This window comes from Sus scrofa, chromosome 12 (assembly GCF_054392235.1).
Source record: "Sus scrofa isolate SSC_HxYL_T2T_F1_AM1 chromosome 12, Sscrofa_HxYL_maternal_Yorkshire_Landrace_v2.0, whole genome shotgun sequence".
NCBI classification, from domain to species: domain Eukaryota; kingdom Metazoa; phylum Chordata; class Mammalia; order Artiodactyla; family Suidae; genus Sus; species Sus scrofa.
The window spans coordinates 54,713,966-54,734,992 of record NC_139394.1 but is presented as its reverse complement, the minus strand read 5'-3'; the positions used below and the strand labels follow the sequence as shown (position 1 = coordinate 54,734,992).

Genomic DNA, 21,027 nt, shown 5'->3' with positions numbered 1-21,027 from the left:
TTCATCTATTGAGGGACACTTAGGTTGATCTTGGCTGTTGTGAGTAATGCTGCCATGAACGTTGTGTTTTTGATAGTGACTTCTACAGTCACTCATAAAAGCATGGACCACCCACTCAGGGAAAGATTGTTGCGGCCATCGCCATAGGTACCGTGGCTTATGTCAGGAATCCAGTGGAGCCCTGGCCTGCGTGGTGTGCAGCAGTGTCTACTTTGACCTTCATTCCGCGTCAGGGCACAGTCAGAGACTGATGACTCAATTAGTATGTGGACTGTTTGGTCTTTGTTGTTCGAGCTCTCCTCTCACAGCAGAAAGTAGTTGATGAGAGGGGGATGCTTAGGAGTAGCAGCGGCAGAGTGACCCTTTCAGGCTACGTGTAGGAAAGGGTCGGCACATACCACAGCGGAGTCCCGGACGGTGGGCATCGTCCAGTGGAGATGACTTCTGTTCCCGCCGTGGTATCTATAAGGTCACGGAGCTCTCCTGGGGATGTTACGTGTGTGTATACATTCACATATGTATGTGCACAACACACACACGCACACATTTTAGAAAGTTTCACACCAGAAATAGTTGTTCACAGACGCTTTAGTGGTTACGAGTAAGCATAGTTCTGTTGGATGGACCTTTACACATGCAGAGCCTCCATATCCCTTAGCAGTGAGAAGTAAAGGAACTATTACAATTTTCCTCTAAATGCGTTTTTTAATTTTATTTTTTCTGGTCTTTATAATTGTCTAGGTACAGCAGAAGGGAAGTGGCTTAAAATATAAATCTTTTCTGGACTTCACGGGTCTTGATTTGCAGATCTTCTGGAATTTTTACAGTAAATTAAAGGAAAAGTAAGTCAGAATTTGTTACAAGATGATAATATAAACACAACAGAAAACACTGAAGTTTGCTGTTCTAAATGGACAAGTTGAAAAAAAATAAATAAATGGACAAGTTGAGTTCCCAGTGTGGCTGAGTGGGTTAAGGATCGCAGCTGCAGCTCAGGGTCAGTCCCTGGCCCAGGAATTTCCACATGCCGTGGGTGCAGCCATAAAAATAAATAAATAAGTAAATAAATGGACAAGTTTTTTCTTCCAAGATTTTTTACTTCCTTCTAGTTTGTATGGTTCTGATTTGAAAGATTTTGTTATTATTGAAAATAACACCTTGTATTTCTATGTAGTGCTCTATTTGGGCAGCGTTTTTGCAGACATAATGTTTGTCGCTTATTGTTACAGCCTTATAATGATAAGCAGGTCAAGTGTTATAGTATCTTCCTTTTAGTAATGAAGAAATAGGATCAGGAATGCATTTTTGTGCCCCAAAGTGGGCAGAGTCAGAGAGGGTCTGTGTTTTCAGACTCTCCCATTGTTCATTCCTTTCCACCTTTCTCTCAGCTGGCGTTCTTTTCACTGAGCCTGACGCCTAGTGGAGAAATCTTTGTAGACAGTTGTTAGGCTTGGAGAGTCAAAGCAACTTGCCTTTTTGCTCTCTGATGTTCTTTGTCTTTCTGTAGCCCAAGGGAAGAGTGTGTCTGTGCACAAACCCTGCTTCTGCAGCTCCTCCAGAGCTGCTTCTCCGTGCTGCAAGGAGACGTGCCGGCCGCCTCCGAGGATGCCAAGGCCCCACGCCAGAGCCCTGGGCAGGTGGAGGCCGCCAAGGAGCTCTACGCGCACTTATGCGATGGTAGGGATTGGCATTTCTTCCCTGTGCCCTGTGCTGGTCGCCGGCAGGGTCTCTTACTGTCGAGCACAGGGGTCCTGTGATCAGGCAAGCCTAGGAAAGGGATTTCTTTGGAGAATGAGCTTCCTCGATCCGCTTTTGAATCGCTATTTGAAGTTGAGAGTTTTAGGCCTGCCTCAAGGACTTTCTCCTGGTTCCCGATACACAGTTGTGTTATACGGAAAGTAATTACTGTCACACTACTCAGTCTTGAGCTAAGACACAGGGTTGAAGCGGATCGATTGCGGGGGAGCGATGGTAGTGATTAGTTGAGAATAGAACATATGTGATCATCTGAGGTTATTTGTAAGTCTTTGCAAAAGGACAGAGTAATAATGAAATAAAAACTGATATATAAGGACAGAGTAATAATGAAATAAAAACTGATATATAAATGTGATTTGTTAAATGTGAACCAATAAATTAAACAATGATTTCCTTACACTGCCTAGCCTGTACAGGAGAATTTCTTTGCTCTTTTAGTGAGTTTAGAGGCTGGTTGAAGCAGATGTGTGTGTATGTGTGTGTGTATTAAAGGCCGGTTGTTCATTTTTATCAGTGGTCGATAGGGTAGATGGAGACTCTGTGCCCATGGAACTACTGAAACAAGAAGTCAGGAATACCCTTCTCAATGGGGCTGCCATCTTCTTTCCCGATCGACAGACCCGGCGGAACCATCTCTTCACCATGATGGTAATTATTTATGTTAAATTTACAGATTCCATTCCTGAAGTCTGTTGCAGTGAAACTTACTAGTCTGTTTTCTCTGAATATCCTCTCACGTTCAGTTTCCCAAACGTGTATTTAATTCTTACATACGCGAACGTTGTGTGGGACACGGATATCTAAAGACATAGCACTGTGCTCAACCTGGGGGTGACAGGTAGTCCCGACTTCCGTTTCAGAACCTGTTGAATCGCAAAGGGAGAATTTAGTCTCCTTCATCTTCAAGACGTGCCTACAACCAAGTGTTCTTTTAACATTTTAACTTTATTATGAGAAAATCTAAATCCAGAACTAGACTAAATAATACATTATAATGAATTAATCCCTCCAGCCTCCCAGATACATGCTCATCACCTAGATTCAGTAACTGTAAACTCAGGCTAGGAGTTCCCATTGTGGCTCAGTGATAATGAACCTGACGAGTATCCATGAGGTTATGGATTTGATCCCTGGCCCCGCTCAGTGGGTTAAGGATCTGGCACTGCCGTGAGTTGCAGTGTAGGTCACAGACACAGCTCAGATCCCACGTTGCTGTGGCTGTGGTGTAGGCCAGCAGCTGTAGCTCCAATTCCACCCCTAGCCTGGCAACTTAAATATGCTGCAGGTGCGGCCTTTAAAAAAAAAAAAAACTCAGGCTACATTTGTATCATCTATAATATTCCTCACCCACTCTGCTGCACCCTCTTATTATTTCAGCATAACTCTCTGACATACTTTATACATCAATGTTTCAGTTTATATCTATTTAAAAAAGCACAGCCAAGTTGTATAATCCTCAGATGGATTTTCTTACCCTCACAGGCCCCTTCTTGTTACTCAGATATTAGTACTGAGGGGTGAAAAATGCTTTCAGTTTTTACAGGCATTATGTTACCAAATGGAATATCCTTATACAAAGATCTAGGTTTTTCATTCTGGAGGAAGTATTTCTGTATGAAAATGAATGTATCGTGATACATGAAAAAAGATACTAATGATAATGTCAAAGAAAGCAAAACATTTTCTTACTAAGTCATACCAAAAGCATTTAAGTAAAAAGGGGTTCATGGTCTCTAGGGTCCCAGTGATGGTAAAACACAAGGAAATATAAATAAACTAAGACTGTATAAGAAAGAAAAATTATAATATTATTTAATAATCTTATTTAATAAATCCTATTTAAAAATCCTAAGAAAATACTAGTAAACCACTTCAACAAGATGTAAACAAAATTGTGACTGAGTTGCATTTGTCCTAGGAATGCCAGGGTGATTTAACATAAGAAAATCAGTCAAGGAGTTCCCGTCATGGCGCAGTGGTTAACGAATCCGACTAGGAACCATGAGGTTGCGGGTTCAGTCCCTGACCTTGCTCAGTGGGTTAACGATCCGGCGTTGCCATGAGCTGTGGTGTAGGTCGCAGACATGGCTCGGATCCCGCGTTACTGTGGCTCTGGCCTGGGCCAGTGGCTACAGCTCCGATTAGACTCCTAGCCTGGGAACCTCCATATGCCTCGGGAGCAGCCCAAGAAATAGCAAAAAGACAAAAAAAAAAAAAAAAGAAGAGAAAATCAGTCAATAAGGAGTTCCTGTTGTGGCTCAGTGGAAACAAGCCTGACTGGCATCCATGAGGATACAGGTTTGATTCCTGGCCTCACTCAGTGGTTGAGGATCCAGCATTGCTATGAGCTGTGGTGTAGGTCTCAGATGCAGCCTGGATGCTGTGTTGCTGTGGCTGTGGTATAGGCTGGCAGCTGTAGCTCTGATTCAACCCCTGACCTGGGAACCTCCATATGCCAAGGGTGTGGCCCTAAAAGACAAAAAAAGAAGAAGGAGAAAAATCAGTCAATGAAATTAGAGAGGAAAAAAACATATTGATAGATACAGAAGAAAATACAGAGAAAGCTTAGGTCCTGTTTAAAAACAAACAGAAAGTTCACAAGAAATGTAGTCTAGTCTCTGCTCCTTCCTCTTGGGATGGCATGCCCAGTGATGAAAATAGACATCTTTTGGAGGTCATATTCGTAAACATTTTCCTGCAGGAAAACTTAAAGATGTTAGCTTTTGCAGTGAACACAAGTACACCTGCCATCTTTTGTTCAGACAGGTGGTTCTGCTCCTCTTAGCACTTGCCCGCATCTGAGTCGGGCCCTGTGATGTAGTCGCCCCCGCCCCGGCTTTCCCCCTGTTTGGGACCAGTGAGCTGTGGCATTTCATGCTGCTCTGGGTCTCTGTAATGTCACAGAATAGAGTTCCTGAATGTGCATTTTCTTGTTTTCTAGAAAAATGTCACTGAGCAAGAACACAAGCAATCCCTGCAGCTCACTTTCCGCTCACTGTGCACATATTTTAGGTAAGTTTATAATTCTTTTCAATTGTCCAATATTTCAGCTCTTTGCAAAGTTGTTTTCTTGAGCTGTCCTGTCCTTTCATGTGCGTTTGGTGTAACCAAGTGCCTGCCTCACTCAGCCAAGTTTCTAGGGTGAGGTATCACTAGTCTCAGAAGTGACTAAAATGATGGTAGAACAATAGTCCTTTCAAGAGCTTACTCAAAGCCCCAGTCGCTATAAGACAGTTTAGAGTTGGCGCCATTGGGAACCTTTTTGAAGACTTGAGTTGCTACGTGTATTTGAAGACAGAAACTGAAGCCAAAGGAGTTTGGGGTCTAGTCCTTAAGTCTAAACACAAGTACGTTAAAACCCAACTGCAGAGGCACAGAGGGGTAATTTAGCAAAAAATGGGCTGGGAGGTGATGGGGAGACCTACCTGCTGTGACTGCCGGACACGCTCATGGGCCTGTCGGTGGCATTCGTGGAAGCGCAGACTCTTGAAGGAGGAAACTCAAAGCCTGAGTTCCTCTCTGCAGGCGACTCTGCCTGGTGTGGATGCCAGACCCCGAGGGCTCTATTAAATGTCTTCAGAATCAAGTAGCCAGGATGGTGACGGGGCTGGGGGCTGTCGTGAGGAACCTTTGAAGATGGAATGTTTCGCCTGTTTTGTCAAATTCACAGTCATGAGATTTAGTGTATTTCCTATTGGGGCCAAGGTGATTTGTTCATCAGATTTATTCCCCAGAATCTCTTCTAAGGACTTGAGGGTTTGGGGGCGCCTGTGCAGGTTACATACATAAAGACATGTGGACAGAGAGTGGGACCCCAGCTTTTTCCTGACCCAAACTCCTCCTCGTATCCCATAGAATTGATACAGAAATCTTGCTACATTCTCTTTTGGAACCGTTTGAGTGAAAAGCCCCTTCCTGAAACAAGGTGTAATGACTGATTTGTGTCCTTTCAGTGATAAGGATCCAGGCGGCCTCCTGCTGTTACCTGAGAAAGGCGACCTGGCGGACACGGACCTCAGCGAGGTGCTGGCGGTCACGCGCACTCTGCTCTCCGTTGCCGCTCGGGAGGTAACTGATGGCTGCTCCCTGTTGCCTCTGCCTCTTGCCTTTAGGAGGCAGGACAGGGCAGCCGTGCCTCCCCTCTAGCCCTCACTTACAGCATGGTTGTAACTTTGCCCAGGACTGTCACGCAGGAGCTCAGAGGTTCCCCCACCTGCCTCCGATCCCAGCCAGTCAGCAGCTCCTGCAGATGAGCGAGGGGCGCTTCCCGCCCCTGGGTAGTCAGCCAGCCATGAGTACCCGGAAGTGCTCACTACGGCTTCCTTTGAAAAAGCGGCATGGGTTTCACCTTGCGCCCTTGTGTCAGTAGATGAGCCCAGAGCACAGTCATGTTTGTGGTGTGAAGCCTGTGGAAACCACCCTAAATTGTTTGTTTTAATTTAAGGTTACTTAGCAAATCTGCAGACTAATCAAATCTGAGAAGATGGTCTAATTTTTCTGTGCTAATGGTATTTAAATTTTTTTGCTTTTTTTCTTAACACGAGGGGTATTGTTTCTCAAAATGTGGTCTGTCAACTGGATCAGAATCACCTGATGCACTGTGATAGGCATTTGAATTTCTAGGTCCCTCCCCAAGCCACAGATTTAGAATCTCTGGGGATAGGGCTTAAAACTCTGCATTATATCAAGTACCCCCAGAGACTCTGAAGCGACAGCCCCTGTGCTAGGGGACCTAGAACCGCCTCTGGACTAAAACATGGGAACCAGGGCGTTAGACGTTATGGGGAGACAGGGCAAAGCAAGCCTTGAAGTGCTTAATAACGTAGCTGAACTCAGTGTCTTTAAACCTCTTACTGTAAATGTAACCTCTTAGTTAGTTTTCAGGTTGCTGCTAGAACAGTGATTTTGTTCAGTGCCAGCCACCTGCTGCCATGGGCTGCTTAACAGTGTTCTCCCACCCCCGTTTGCTCTTCGGGACCTTAGAGAACGTGCAGAGTGGCAGGTTGTTCTCCGTAGTGTGCTTGGGCACGTGAGGCCAACTGACCACTGTTGAGACCTAGTACTCCTTTGATTCAGGGTTGTTTGGATTTCGCTGTGATGCCTGTGTTCTTTCAGGTAGTATATCGACTTTATAAGCCTTAACTGTTCTTAATCACTGCTCTGTGAGCTGCCGTCACATTAATGTTCCCTTTGGTTACTTTCTTCTTTCTGTCTCCTTTCCAGACCTGTCCCTTTCCTGCCCGTCTGCATTGCTCTGCCCCGGTCAGCCGTGTCCCATTCTCTTCGCTGTCTTTGCTTCTGCCCTTCCCCGCACTTACCCTTTCTCCTGGAGCTCCTCTAGATCCAGCCTGTTTCCCAGAGCCCTGACGTCTTATTTAAGTCCTGCAGTCACATCGCCAGTGCCATTGGGCAGGAGACTACTCGTTTTCATAGGTGTTAACTCTGCCTCCTGCGTGAGTCGATATGTACTGGAGTCAGGACTAAAGCCCAGGCGACTCGACTCTTAGTTTTGTCCCCTTCCACCAGGCCATCCGCACTGGAAGGTGTCCTTAGAGACATGAGACAGCGTCTGTCCGGGAGAGTTCCTCGTGATCTTTACCACTGGGCGTCACGTTTGTCCTTTTTTCCCTGTCACTTGCCTGTGATACAGAGGAAGTTAGAGACTTCATTGCTCCCCAGGCCAGGGACCACACAGCCATTGAAATAGTTCCTTCAAGTATCTTTCAATAAGAAACATTTAAAGAGGAAGAGTTAGATTTTTTTTTTTTTAATTTTCAAGGTAGTCAGACACGTCCCTAGTCTAGATAATTTCTCCTAAGTCTATTAGTTCCATAAAGATGGACTGAACGCCCGCTATGTGCCAGGACCAGTGCTAGACGTGGGGTACAGTGCCAGAAGAGCACAGTCCTGAAGAGCAGGCAAGCATGTAATCAGGTACAACAGTACAGTAAGGGCCTAAAAGCAAAGGTCGTGTGGGTCCAGAGGAGCACACCTAGCCCTGCCTGATGGAGGAAGGTCGCAGAGCTTTCTCAAGCAGGCTTTGGGAAGAGGTGGTGCTGGAGCTCCTTTTGAGCCCATGAATGGAATCTGAGCAAGCCGAGAGGAAAGGCTGTTCTCTCTGGTGATAGAACAGGACACGATGGGGAGGAGCAGGTATTTGACGGGGAGAATGGTAATGGTTAGACTTTGAACATGTTGGGTTTATGGTTCCGGTGACGATATCTGATTGGACCCTCAGGAGCTGAGTCAGTGTTGGAAATGGAGATTTGCAATCATTAACCAACAGGTGACAGTGGAAGCCATGGGTATCAGTGTCCTCTTATCACCTACAGGCATCTTGAGGCACGCCTACGTAGAAAGGGCAGCCAGGAGAATGAGGAGGAGTGGCAGGAAGAAATTCAGGGGCGACAGAAGCTGAGAGAGAGAAGAGTTTCAAGAAGGACAGTGGTCCGCAGAGCCACCGAGGTTAAGGTTAAGTGGGGGGCGTTGCTCTCTGGCTGGTAACTGTGCCTTTGAGGAATGGTGTCAGCGAGTGATGGGAATAGAAGTGGTAGAGCAGCCGCGGGGGGAAAGGCAAAAACAGAGTGGGGATAAGAGCTTTTTCAAGTGGAATACACATACAAAAGGATATGTATTGATGGGCAATTTAAAGAAACAACGATCCTTTTTAAGAACTAGGACATTACCAATATTTTTAAAATCTTCCCACCCACCCACCTGCCCTTCCATGGCTTACCCTTCTTCCTTGCCGGAGGTGACCACCACTCTGAAGTTCATACCCATCATTCTCTTGTTTTTCTTTCTGGTCATCTCTGCATAGCACGTTTGTTTTGCCTGGTTTTGGCCTTTAATGGAATCATGTGGGGTACCATCTTCTGGGACAAGTTTTTTTTCATCCAGCGGCATTTTGGGGGTTCATCAGTGTTGATATATGTGCTGTAGTTTTGGTTTTATTTTCCACTGGTATACAGTATTCCCTTGATGAATCTGCTACAATTTGCTTATTCATTTTACTTTGGAGGGATGGTTGGGTTGTTTCCAGTTTGAGGCAATTACATGGAAGTTGTAATATGAACATAGCTGTGGTTTGTGTGTGCGATAATTTATTCCTAGAGTCCATTAAAGGACGATAGCGGGATGAAGGATTGTTTTTTAAGGTGGGAGAGATTTGATTGAAGGCTCTGAGAAGGAGCCAGAAAGAAAAGGAATTTGAAGAGAGAGAGGGAGAACTCGGGTGGGAGGGGATTCCTCGGAGGTGGAAGGAAATGGCACAAGGAGTAGAGAAACCATCGGTAAAGTTTCTGAAAAGCTGGAGGGCAAGAGAGGAACTCTCATGCCATCTCTGTTGGTCACTTTCAGGTTGAAGGTTCTTTCCTAACTGTTCCCCACTTCCCTAGAATCTTCTGCCTGTGACAGCTGCTCTCTTAGCGAGTGCCCCTGGCTGTGTTCTGTGAATGGCTTTGTTGTGAGCCCTTCCCGTTTGTCTCCTCCCTTGCAGTGTGAGCTGTTGATGCTCGATGGGGCCCAAGGGGAGGTGGGCTCTGTGCTCTTCTCCCTGTTCTGGTCCGTCCAAGGCAGCCTGCTCTCCTGGTGCTACCTGCAGCTGAAGAGCACGTACTCTGGAGCCAAAGATCTTGCCGTCGACCTTATTGAAAAATGTGAGTTTCAGTATGAAATCCATGAAAACAAATAGGCACTGGGTTTGACTCTGTGTGCTCTCCTCTTAGTACTGCCTGCCTGGAGTAGAGTGTGGTTTTCATTTGGTTATTGCAAATCAGACCCATCTTTGGGTTGTTTTTTTCTTCTTAAAATAGAATCCTCTAGTGTGCTTTTTGTTCGGTTTCCTGTCTGAATGTGGTAGTGTGCCTAAGTATTTTTATTACAGGATCGGGTCATCTCATAGCCTAAATATTGCCTCTGCAGTCCCCCAGACTCTAGGTGACAGCATACTCTTTATTTTTATTCTTTTTAGTGACTGCACCCATGACATATGGAAGTTCCTAGGCCAGGGATAGAATCTGAGCTGCAGCTGTGACCCAAGCTGCAACTGAGGCCATGCCGGATCCTTTAACTCATTGTGCTGGGCTGGGAATCAAACCCGTGCCTCCTTAATGACCCGAGCTGCTGCAGTTGTATTCTTAACCCACTGTGCTACAACAGGAACTCGGATGATAAGATGATACCATACTCTTTAGTGGAGTGTGTCTTCCCTGGTTTTTTTGTTGTTGTTTGGTTTTTTGTTTTGTTTTGTTTTGCTTTGCTTTGTTTTGTTTTGGGGTTTTTTTTGGCCATGCCCTTGGCACACAGAAGTTCCTGGGCCAGGGATCAAACTCTCGCCACAGCAGTGGTAAGGCCAAATCCTTAACCTCTGGGCCACCAGGGAACTCTCTCTTCCCTGTTTTAAGCAAGTTATCCAAAAAAGAAAAAGTCTTGAACTTTTATAATCTGAGGTACATGTGAGCATTGCTGTGATCTTTGCTAACGCTGAAAATACTCAGATTCATGTCCCGTAAACCCACAGAAAATTATATGAAACTCAACAGGTTCTGAGAATTTGTATGTGGAAAATTCAGTTCCGTTAAACTTGATCTCAGCAGCTGTGACAACAAATGCTTACAGTATCGAGTCCTGGCTCTTAATGTTTGGCCACTTGGACGGCACACCTGATGACAGGCCCTTTGTAAACAAAGGGAAAGGCAGGCAGGCAGCTGGGCTGGTCAGCCATGTACCTTCACTTATAAAAATGGTACCTCCACCCCATTGGAAAGTAGCAAAGACAACAGAAACCACAAAATCACTCACTTTAAAAGCATTCTTTTACTACGATTTGCATTGCTTTTCCCTCGCAGAGGAAGACGTTTGTATGACACTTCATGGTCTCTGGTCTCTCTGATGTGGCATTCCTCCCACAGCGTCTGTGGCTCTCTCCACCTTTGCCCTTGATGATGACCAAGCAATGAGGTTAATACCATATAAAATAGTAATTATTTTCTTTATGTTTTGGTAGATGTGGGACAGTTTCTGGCAAGCATGAGAGTGATTTTGGAATCCCTCCTGTCCCAGTACAGTGGGAAAACCATAGTGGAAAAATTATGTAATTCGGTGTTTTCAATGGCAGCTCGTCAACTGGTAAGACCAAGTGGCAACCATTTGTAGGGGGCAGGAGGGGGTAGGGGACCTGTATCCCCCCCTCCAGAGTCCGAGGTGGACGCTGAGTGCTTCATTCATCTTCCTTTAGGTGATCTTCCTGCTGGACTTTTGTACATTAGACATTTCACACTGCACACTCCTGAGAGAGTTCAGCGCCCTGACAGAGCTGTTGAAGGAGCTCTGCAGTGACCCCGACGGAGGACTGAACAAGGTACCTCGCGCTGGCCTCAAACCTGCTTTCCATCCCTTCTTAGGAGCGCTGTGACCATACGCGCGAAACGCAGCACTCAGTGCAGGCCCCACAGATCATTCACCTCCGCAAGACCCTCTGTCTTATCAGTACTTTATCAGTGTGGGTTTTGCAAACGCGGATAAATGCCAGTCTGAGTTGATTTGCTATGGTCAGCAGTCAGCATTAGAAAGGAGACACGGAGGAGGCTGTATGAAGATTAAGTTCATCTCTTTTTTTTTTTTTTTTTTAGGGCTGCGCCTGCAGCATATGAAAGATCCCCGGCTAGGGTTTGAATCGGAGTTGCAGCCCCTGGCCTACGCCACAGCCATAGCCCACCAGATCCAAGCCACATCTATGACCTATGCTGCAGCTTGCGGCAGTGCCTGATCCTTAACCCACTGAGTGAGGCCAGGGATTGAACCTGCATCCTCATGGATACTAGTCGGGTTCTTAACCCACTGAGCCACAATGGGAACTCTTAATTTCATCTTTATATAGCACATGAAATTATATGAAGAACCATGTAAGTGAATAACCATATTGAAGCCCAGAAGAGAAAATGTGTGTTGAAAGGCAAATTAGGGGGTTTGGTATTTAAAAGCATTTTCTCCATTACTCAGCCTTATAGGACACGAAGTTTTTTCACTGTCTTGTTTAATTCTCACAACGCTGTGGGAGTAAAAAGGGCCTACATTAAAAAGCCTATTTTAAAGACAAAAAAGCAAAGATTGAAAAAAAAAAGAGAGGGAGAAGAGAGGATGGGCTCAGATCTGCCAGTGTCCTAAATGTGGGTGTAAGATCTTGATACTCCACGGGATATTCATGTAGGTACTGGTTTTGTAAGAAGTGGTTCTGTCATGGTGAGAAAATAAAAGCTAATGCAGGGAGTTCCCATCATAGTTCAGTGGTTAGCAAACCCGACTAGCATCCATGAGGACAAGGGTTTGATCCCTGGCCTTGCTCAGGGGGTTAAGGATCCGGTGTTCCCGTGAGCTGTGGTGTAGGTCGCAGATGCGGCTCGGATCCCATGTTGCTGTGGCTCTGGCATAGGCTGGCGGCTACAGCTGCAATTAGACCCCTAGCCTGGGAACCTCTGTATGCCGCAAGTGTGGCCCTAAAAAAAAAAAAAAAAAAAAAAGCTAGTGCAGTGCAGACCCCGTGTCTCCTCTGCTGAATAAACGAATGTTGATCAGTCTATGTCGATGAGCTTGTGTAGGGATGTCAGTGGCTGCCGTCTGGGCTGACACAGAGGACAGTTTCCTGCAGGTGGCTGCACGGAGAGTGATGAAAACCTTTCTTGACTCCTTTTTCTGCATAGCTGGATGTTGAGACTTGGCAACAGGAACGTCCTGTGGTGTTGCATACATGGACCAAGGAGTCTGCCCACAACTATGAAAATAATTGCCACGAGGTGTCTGTCTTTGTTAGCCCCGGGGCAACCTATTTTGAGGTGGAATTTGATGAGAGATGTGAAACTGAAAAAAGGTACGACTCACCATTCTTTTTTCCCCAAGCAGTGATGGATCAAAAACGAGAGAAGGAAAGTGATAGAGATTATGCTTTCACAGGTATGACTATCTGGAATTCACTGATGCCAGAGGTGGGAAGACACGCTATGACACAAAAGTTGGCACTGATAAATGGCCCAAGGTGAGTGGTTGTCCCAGAGACCCAGGCAATGCCTACTTCTGCATCAGTTCTCCTTTTGTTATAACCTCAGGAGGACAGAGATGTGGTCTTTGAAGGAAGGATTTATATCATACTTTTGTAAAAGGAAGGGTTTATATCAGAGTTCAGCACCTGTTTCATAAATAAAGTTTCTAGAGGACACAGCCGTGCCCAATTGTTTGTTTCACCTGTAGCTTCGTGGGCACGGCAGAGGCAGGGTTGAGTCGTTGCCGGAGAGAACTGTGTGGCCCAGAAAGTCTAATAATTTACTGTCTGGTTCTTCGCCACCCTGGTTTGTATCACATTGTCCAGAGTAGACAGGGAATCGTCATCCTTAGCACGGAGGCACTGATGGGTCCAAGCAGCCTCGCCCACGACGGGGAGAGCCAGGGTCCCCCTCACAGTTTGGGCTGTGCGGCTCTGGCTGGGAAGGTAAGCGCTGCGTCACCGTTGGGGGCCAAGGAGCAGCGCAGTCCCTGGCTGAGTAGGTAGTGGGCAGGGCAGCGTCTGAGGTTTAGAAAACTGACCAGCAGTTTCCAAGTTTACTTCTTCATAAGGTGCTGTTGTGAATTTTCTGTTTCAGTCACTCCACTGTCCAGTTCTTTAGTAGTTTTGGTGGGGGTGTAAGATATAATGGTGAGACTATAGGCCAATTTTAAATGTAGGTTTTTCGAGTCGTGAAGAACATGCTTGTTGCTGGAGTGCTGCCTTCTCCAGTCGGTTCGACCACTTGACCTCTTTGTTTGTCTCCAGAAAGTGACCTTCAAGGCTGGTCCCCGGCTGCAGTTTCTCTTTCACTCCGACAGCAGTAACAATGAGTGGGGCTACAAATTCACGGTCACTGCCTACGGCCTGCCTGATGTTGCTGTGTCTTGGGGGTTGGATTTGCAACTCCTTGTTTCCCGGCTGATGGGCCGCCTCGCTTCCCAGTGCATGGCCCTCAAGTCTGTGCATCGTAAGTCCACGTGCTGTCCCTCCCCGTCTTGCTCCAGCCACACTGAAGAGCAAGGGGGCGACCCGCTTCACATAATTGCAGTGCAAGGGAATTGATACTACGCCCTTTCGGGAGTTCCCGTCGTGGCTCAGCGGAAACACATCTGACTAGTGTCCCTAAGGATGTGTTTGATCCCTGGCCTCACTCAGTGGGTGAAGGATCCGGTCTTGCTGTGAGCTCTGGTGTAGGTCGCAGATGCGCTTGAATCCCATGTCACTGTGGCTGTGGTGTAGGCCGGCGGCTGCAGCTCTGATTCGACCCTGACCTCCACGTGCTGTGGGTTTGGCCCTAAAAAGGAAAGAAACCCATTTGCTTTCAGTTTCCTTTAAACCAAACCAGAATCAAATATACACTTGATGCTGTTTTCATAAAGTTTCTTGACTCAGTCATGGGGACATATTTCGAAGGACACTATGGAGGAGGTGGGGGAGGGAGCTGGCTTTTGGCAGTATTGTCACCATTTTTTTGTGAGTGAATTTTGGTATATTCTAACCAGAAGGCAGAAATATAGAATAAATTATTTGTATACTCTTTAATTATGTGAATACGTGTAAAATAAGTGAACATGGATTTTGCCTTGAAGAGATTTTTTCTTTCTTTCTTTCTTTTTTTTTTTTTTTTTTTTGGCTTTTTAGGGTCACACCTTCGGCATATGGAGGTGCCCAGGCTAGGGGTTGAATCAGAGCTGTAGCCACCGGTCTACGCCAGAGCCACAGCAATATGAGGTCCAAGCTGCATCTGCCTCCTACACCACAGCTCATGGCAACGCCGGATCTGTAACCCCACTGAGTGAGGCCAGGAGTGGAACCCGAAACCTCACGGATACCAGTCAGATTCGTTTCCACTGAGCCACGACGACAACTCCTATATAGTTTTTTTTTTTTTTTAAGTTTTTCTCATTTTAAAAGTAAAATATCATAGAAAAGTTACATAGTGAAAAAAAAGCCAAGAAGAAAAACCATTATTAATCCTAATCCCCAGAGAGAACCGTTATTAACATTTTAATCTACTTCCACCTTGTGTTTTTTCTTTGGCTCTTCATAAACACATCTGTGGCAGGTATTTTAGTATCATCATTTGTAGTGTGTTATTTATTTATACTTTACAAACTGAAGTTTACAAATTGTGACCGTGTCTCCATAATTAAACATTTCTAAATGGTCTCCTGTTACCGCCTTGGAGGCGACTCCCATTCTGTTTTCAACTTACTACACAAGTTAGTCATTTCAGAGGGACCTGGAACTGAAGCTGTCGTACAGAATGGCAGCATTTCAGGACTGCCTGATGGTTTAGGTCCATCAGGCTCTGTGTTTCACAGTTTTGTTCTGCTGAATGGGTATGACTTCCCGCTCCGACTTAATGCCCAAGTTTTTTTAATCCTTTCTTCATCAGTGCAAAGACTCTGAGTGTGTTAAGGAAAGAACGGAATTCTTGTAAGCCTGTTTCTCTTTCCAGAGTTAGGAAGTAACGTGGCGATACCTCAGGCAAAAATGGCATTAGTCCTCAACTCTCCCTTGTGGAAACCTGTCTTCAGGCACCAAATACGTCCAGAGTTGGGATTAGAAGCAAGCTGGCCCACTCACCCACACCAGGATAATAAGGAGGTATTTACTCTTCTCTTGTCTTTGTATTTGGAGTGGGAAATGTTTACTAGTATTTTATCACTTTAGATTATAAACATTTGTGTTTATATCTCATCACCCCTGTGAAGCTGTTAGTCCTTTGAGGGCGGAAGCTACTACCCCTTGTTCGTTTGGGCCATAAGCGCCAGCATGGCAAGTGCTCACCCGTATTGAATGACTGGCTCCGCAGTGAAATAGCGCAGGAGCTCAGTCAGTCTCTCTTGGGGGAGTCATTAAACAAATCAGGTCCGTTTCCAGTGCCCGCTGAGTCACACTCTAGAGGGAGACTCGTGCTGTACTTTTTGTTCTCCACGGGACAGCAGCCCGATACTTAGGCTCATAATACTCAAAAGCCAAATGAGTTTGCCCGCTGTCTCTCCGTCATCTCTTCGTCCTTCTCTCTGCTCTCCTGCTCTTCCTCCCTTCCTCCCACCTCCCGCCACCCCGTGCTCTTCAGTGGCTGATTGCTGGTCCAGGCCCTCTTCCTCAGCGTCTCTGCTCCGTCAGACCCACCCTTCTCTTACTCCACCGCAGTCCGCTGGCTTCTCTTCTGTCTACCCACTCCGTCTGCCTCCGTCGTTCTTCTTCCTCCTTTTCTGAAGAGTTGGCTTCTTTCAGGCTCTCCCCCCTTTCCTGCCACCCACCAAGACCGTATCCTGTCTCCCGTCTTCTGCTGTCACCTCTGTGTGTGTGCTTCCTAAATAATCAGTTTCCAGTCCTGGTTCTTTTCCCAGGCTCCAGTCACGTGTCCGCCTCTTTCCGTGAGGTGTTCGCATTTCCACGTTCTAACTCCCTTTAACTCAGAAGTGTAAAACCAGGGTGGCTCCCCAGACTGCTCACTCCTATTGTCATTATTGTTTTCCCAGACATTGAGCCACTACTCCCGAGTGTCACCTTTATTCCCACCTTCTTCTCACCTTTCCTGTCCCACGAGCTGCCAGCCCTGTGGATTCCTCTTTGAGGTGTTCATCTCTTTCCATGTCCTCTGCCTCCATCTTTATCCAGGCCCTCATCTTGCACTTGCATTATTACATTGGTACCTACCAAGGTTTTTTTTTTTTTTTTTTTTTTTTTTTTAATCACTGCATTATCTTGTCATTCCACTGCCAAGCACCATTAATGGCTCCCCGTTGCCCACAGGGTGAAGTCTAAACTCCTCAGTGTGACAGTCAAGGCCCTCGCAGTCTCCTTTCACCTTACCTCTCTGACTCTAGTTCCCACCACTCCCCAGCTGAGACTTCAGGCCAGGTCAGTCTCCCCACTGACTCTCTGCTAATGGTTGTGTTCCTCAGGACCAAACCTGCCCCGTCTTCAGGGTCCCGTCCAAAGCCCATCCCCTCCAGGAGGCTTTCCTTAATCACGTTAACCGGCCAGTAGCCCTCTCCTGTGAACTCTCAGCACTGGGTGTCCCTTCTAGGCATTTGGCACTTGATAATCTTTTGCTTTATGGTAGTGGTAGTTTGAATGCTTTTAACGTGTTATTTATCTTTCCTTTTTTTTTTTTTTTTTTTTTTTTAACCCCTGTATCTGTCTGATCTCCTGCCAGTAGTGTTAGATGTCCTGAGAGGATGCTCTGTGCTGTAGCCTTCTGCTTTGGCCTCGTAGGCGTTCAGTCAACTCTCTTTTTTGAATGAATGTGTTAAACATGTTGATGTTTGTTGTTGTTGTTGTTGTTCACAGGTTAAGAACATCCCCGATGATCCCTGCCACCAATTTCTTCTTGACTTTGCACAGTCAGATCCTGCCCAGAACTTCTGTGGGCCATATTCAGAACTTTTCAAAGGATTCATACAGGCATGTAGAAAACAGGCCCCAAAGACAGATATAGTTGCTGGTTCCACTATTGATCAAGCTGTGAACGCCACCTTTGCTGCTCTGGTGTATCGCACTCCAGACTTATATGAGAAGCTGCAAAAATATGGTAACTTATATTACAGGGAATGTTTTTGATCTGAAGGCCAATTGCTAAGTTTTAAGAAAGCCTATCTTAAGCGAACACTGCTAAGTATTTTGGACCATAAACACATTTCCACAACTGTAAACTTCATCTTGTCATTTCTCCTTTGCCAGTCAAAAGATTCGTGACCAATTTATAGTTAGCAGAGTGTAATACATAGCAAGTAGCCTTGAGTTTCCTAATTAGCAGGTGATTTTTCTCTATCTAGAATTCTCATGGAAAACTCCCGAGAAGTTTAATGGAAGGAAACCTTCCCTTGGGTTGTATTCCCAGCTCGCACACTAGAAGTCGTGCAGCTTCAGGTTAATCAGATAACCTTTCTGCACCGTAGTGAGCTTATCTGCAAAGCTCAGCGTTGATTCGCTCTAACATGCTAAGAAATTCCAGTTAAAACCTGGGACGTTTAGGTAATTGAATGTGCGGATAACCGAGGAAGAAAATGTAGGTGTGAACTTCTCTTTAGACTTACAGCCTCTTTGTATCCTGAGCTGCTGGCTTCCTTTGTTGAGAGCCTGCTCCTTGCCATTTCTTTTCCTCACGTGCCCCAGGGATACCACGTCTGTGGATTTACTATAAATGTAGCCTGCAGCCTAACGGGGCCCACAAAGAGGGACGATCTCTCCCTACTCATCATCTCGTGAAGAAAAGCATTTCAAACGCAGGGTAAAGACGAGGTGTGGGCTGTCCCAAGCCCTCTGGCAGGGTGTGTGTTCTTTCCACGCACAGATGAAAGAAGTGCTTCCTTCCTTAGACTAGTTAATCGACTGTTACTGTTGTTGTAATTATGGATGCTATGATCACTGCCACCTTTATTGCTGAGTCCTTTGTGTCTCATATTGCAGAATTTATTTCCCGATGTAAAACATCTCAATTCCTCCCTCAGCTGTTAATAGTTCCTTTAAGAAGCTGCTCAGATAAGTAAAACGACACTGAAGCGTGAGTGATTGAAGGAAACAGCTGTCACATGGAAGAGTGTATCTCTGATGAAGGGCAAGCTGCCCTGTATGGTTTCGGAAAAAAAAAAAAATTCACGATATGTTTTCATAATCAAATTGTAGTAAGAGAACTGGACAATCTTTGTTACCTGTGGGAACTTTCAAGGGAGGGATCCAACACTTATGAGTTAAAAGCTGAGAAACAGAAGGTTTCTGGCTCAGGGAAAGCTCCCCCCTTGTTTTTGCAAATCATGTTTGCATATCACATACCCCTTTGTCTCTGCAAAACGCACGATCAGATGTGACGACTAGAAATATTTTGCCAAATACAGGTTGTTTCTAGAATACCTACCACTGATGCTTTGAAGGAGGCACAGTTGGTCACAGTTCTTTCCGTCCCTGCCGCTAAGGGGCTGTCGATGGGTTCTTCAGAACTGAACTACTTGGGGAGCTGGCCTTGTGTAGCTAATTTGCCAATCTTTGTCTAAAACTGTCACTCTTTTAGGTTAGAAACATATGGAAGGAGTTTTTCAACTAGACTAAGCCGCTCGAGGAGGGACCCTGTTTGTTTTTCTCAGTGCCAGGTGTAGAGCCTGGCACATTCTAGGTATTAAGAAAATTCATTGCATTTGCACTGGCTCAACAGAGAGCATCACTCTGTTCCAGTATATTAGCCTTTAGATTTTAGATGAAGAAAAGGGGCCGGCCTCATAGAGCTTTCTTTAAACAAAACAAAATGTTTTTGTTACTTCTCCAATTATAAAAATAATACGGGAGTTCCCATTGTGGCTCAGTGGTTAACAAAGCCAGCTAGTATCCATGAGGTTGCAGGTTTGATTCCTGGTCTCACTCAATGGGTTAAGGATTCGGCGTTGCCGTGAGCTGTGGTATAGGTTGCAGACATAGCTCAGATCTGGCGTTGCTGTGAGCTGTGGTGTAGGTCACAGACGAGGTTTGGATCTGGTGTTGCGGTGGCTGTGGTGTAGCCTGGCAGCTATAGCTGTGATTTGACGCCTCGCCTGGGACCTCCATATGCTGTGGGTGCAGCCCTAAAAAGACAAAAAGACAAGATAATAATAATAACACCCATTCATGTAGAAGCTTACAAAGTACAGAAAAGCTTACAGTAATTATCAGCTATCATCTCACCACTTCAGGAATACCTCTGTTAACATTTTTCTTTGTATCTACCTGGCCTTTTATTTGGGTATGTTTATATGTGTTTTTACTGTGTAAAACCATGTCTGTACCATGTAAACTCTTTGATAATTTTGCATATACTGCTTCAGTCTAATCCCCACCCAGACTGAGCTGTTTCAGCCACCCTGTAAATACTGTTTCATAACTAACCTTTTTTACTTTATATACGTACCATGAACTTTTTTCCATGTTTATAATTATTTTTTACTCACTTTTAATAATTTTTATTTTGCTTATAATATGTTCAATATTTTACTTTTAATGTTTTACTCACTTTAACAGTATATCCATTTTTAGATATTCATGTGAAAAAAGTTAGTTTGAAGTAACACAGAGAACCCCTTTCAGCTATTTGTGGTTTAATTGATCATTTCCCCCCCACCACCCCCTCTCCGGGTCCTCTCCTGCCACTCTCACTGTGTGAGTGTCAGGGGAAGACTTTCTGTGCGGAGATTTAGAAGTGAATTTATGCTTAGTGTTGCAGCAGTGAATTGTGTTAACTGAATGTCACCTCTCCTTTCCCCAGTAAATAGTGGGGGCAAGACAGCCCTGAGTGAGGAGTTTGCACAGGTGTATTCCTTGGCAGATGGGATTCGAATATGGATGGTAAGATTTTCCTTTGCATGCTATTTCTATATTTTTTGAATTTTTACTATGATATCATGGAATTAAGATAAGTAGCTGTCTCCTCAAAAATAAAACTTCAGGAATTTTTTTTCTTTTTTTTTTTTTTTCTTTTTTTTTTTGGCTTCTTAGGGCCATACCCACAGCATATGGAGGTTCCCAGGCTAGGAGTTGAATGGGAGCTATAGCTGCTGACCTACACCACAGCCACAGCAGTGCCAGATCCAAGCCACATCTGCAGCTTACACCACAGCTCACAGCAACGCTAGATCCTTAACGCACTGAGCAAGGCCAGGGATCCAACCCTCAACCTCGTGGTTCCTAGTTGGGTTCATTTCTGCTGCGCCACAGGAGGAACTCCAGGAATTTTTTTAAGAACTAAAGTTTAGTGATGTGAATGGATAAAAAAGAATAATTGAGAACCCTTGAAGTCGTGATTTGGTGAGTGTTGAGAATGTCAGAGGAAGCAGGGTTTCGTTGACTCTAACCGTTTAGACTAGGAGGGAAAGCAGTGCTTTAGATACTCTTCGACCAGTGACGGTTTTCGGCAGAGGTGAGGCCTCTCTCCGAGGAGAGGGCTTCCTGCGGTTTGGGAAAGAGGTTCTGCGGCACTGTTTGTGACAGCCGTCACCCGGAGGAGCGAAACGTCCGTGGGTAGAACCAGCAACAGGATTGTATGTTATATTACTGTGAGTCTATAGCACGATGAAAAGGAGCGCAGTAGAGCCACATCTGTCAGCATGGATGGTGCTCACAAATGTGATGAGGAGCAGAAGCACGTGGTGGAAGAATGCACAGCTGTGATTCTCCTTCTATAAAGCTGACACTCAGACCGAATGTCTATGTTACGTACATAAAGTGTATGTTATGTACACAGATATTTAGTA

The 21,027-nt window shown here is 45.4% G+C and overlaps 1 protein-coding gene across 5 annotated transcripts in view; it reads left to right on the top strand.

Moving 5' to 3' along the window:
- The window catches only part of ZZEF1 (zinc finger ZZ-type and EF-hand domain containing 1), a 112,353-nt gene that overhangs the window by 45,562 nt on the left and 45,764 nt on the right, over positions 1-21,027 (top strand). For 2 of the 5 annotated variants that reach the window (XR_014821468.1, XM_084985290.1), the window contains exons 14-27: positions 742-842; positions 1,508-1,677; positions 2,273-2,406; positions 4,700-4,770; positions 5,712-5,826; positions 9,257-9,416; positions 10,766-10,887; positions 10,997-11,119; positions 12,459-12,625; positions 12,709-12,790; positions 13,562-13,763; positions 15,258-15,406; positions 17,105-17,345; positions 20,043-20,122. Coding sequence is in view for 4 of the 5 variants with exons in the window: in XM_084985290.1 (XP_084841416.1) it covers positions 742-842; positions 1,508-1,677; positions 2,273-2,406; positions 4,700-4,770; positions 5,712-5,826; positions 9,257-9,416; positions 10,766-10,887; positions 10,997-11,119; positions 12,459-12,625; positions 12,709-12,790; positions 13,562-13,763; positions 15,258-15,406; positions 17,105-17,345; positions 20,043-20,122 (1,917 nt within the window). In the remaining variant the exon portion in view is untranslated. Of the gene's footprint in view, positions 1-741; positions 843-1,507; positions 1,678-2,272; positions 2,407-4,699; positions 4,771-5,711; positions 5,827-9,256; positions 9,417-10,765; positions 10,888-10,996; positions 11,120-12,458; positions 12,626-12,708; positions 12,791-13,561; positions 13,764-15,257; positions 15,407-16,564; positions 16,673-17,104; positions 17,346-20,042; positions 20,123-21,027 lie in introns of those variants that run through there. The other 3 variants (XM_084985291.1, XM_084985292.1, XM_084985293.1) reach the window with 3 other exon arrangements.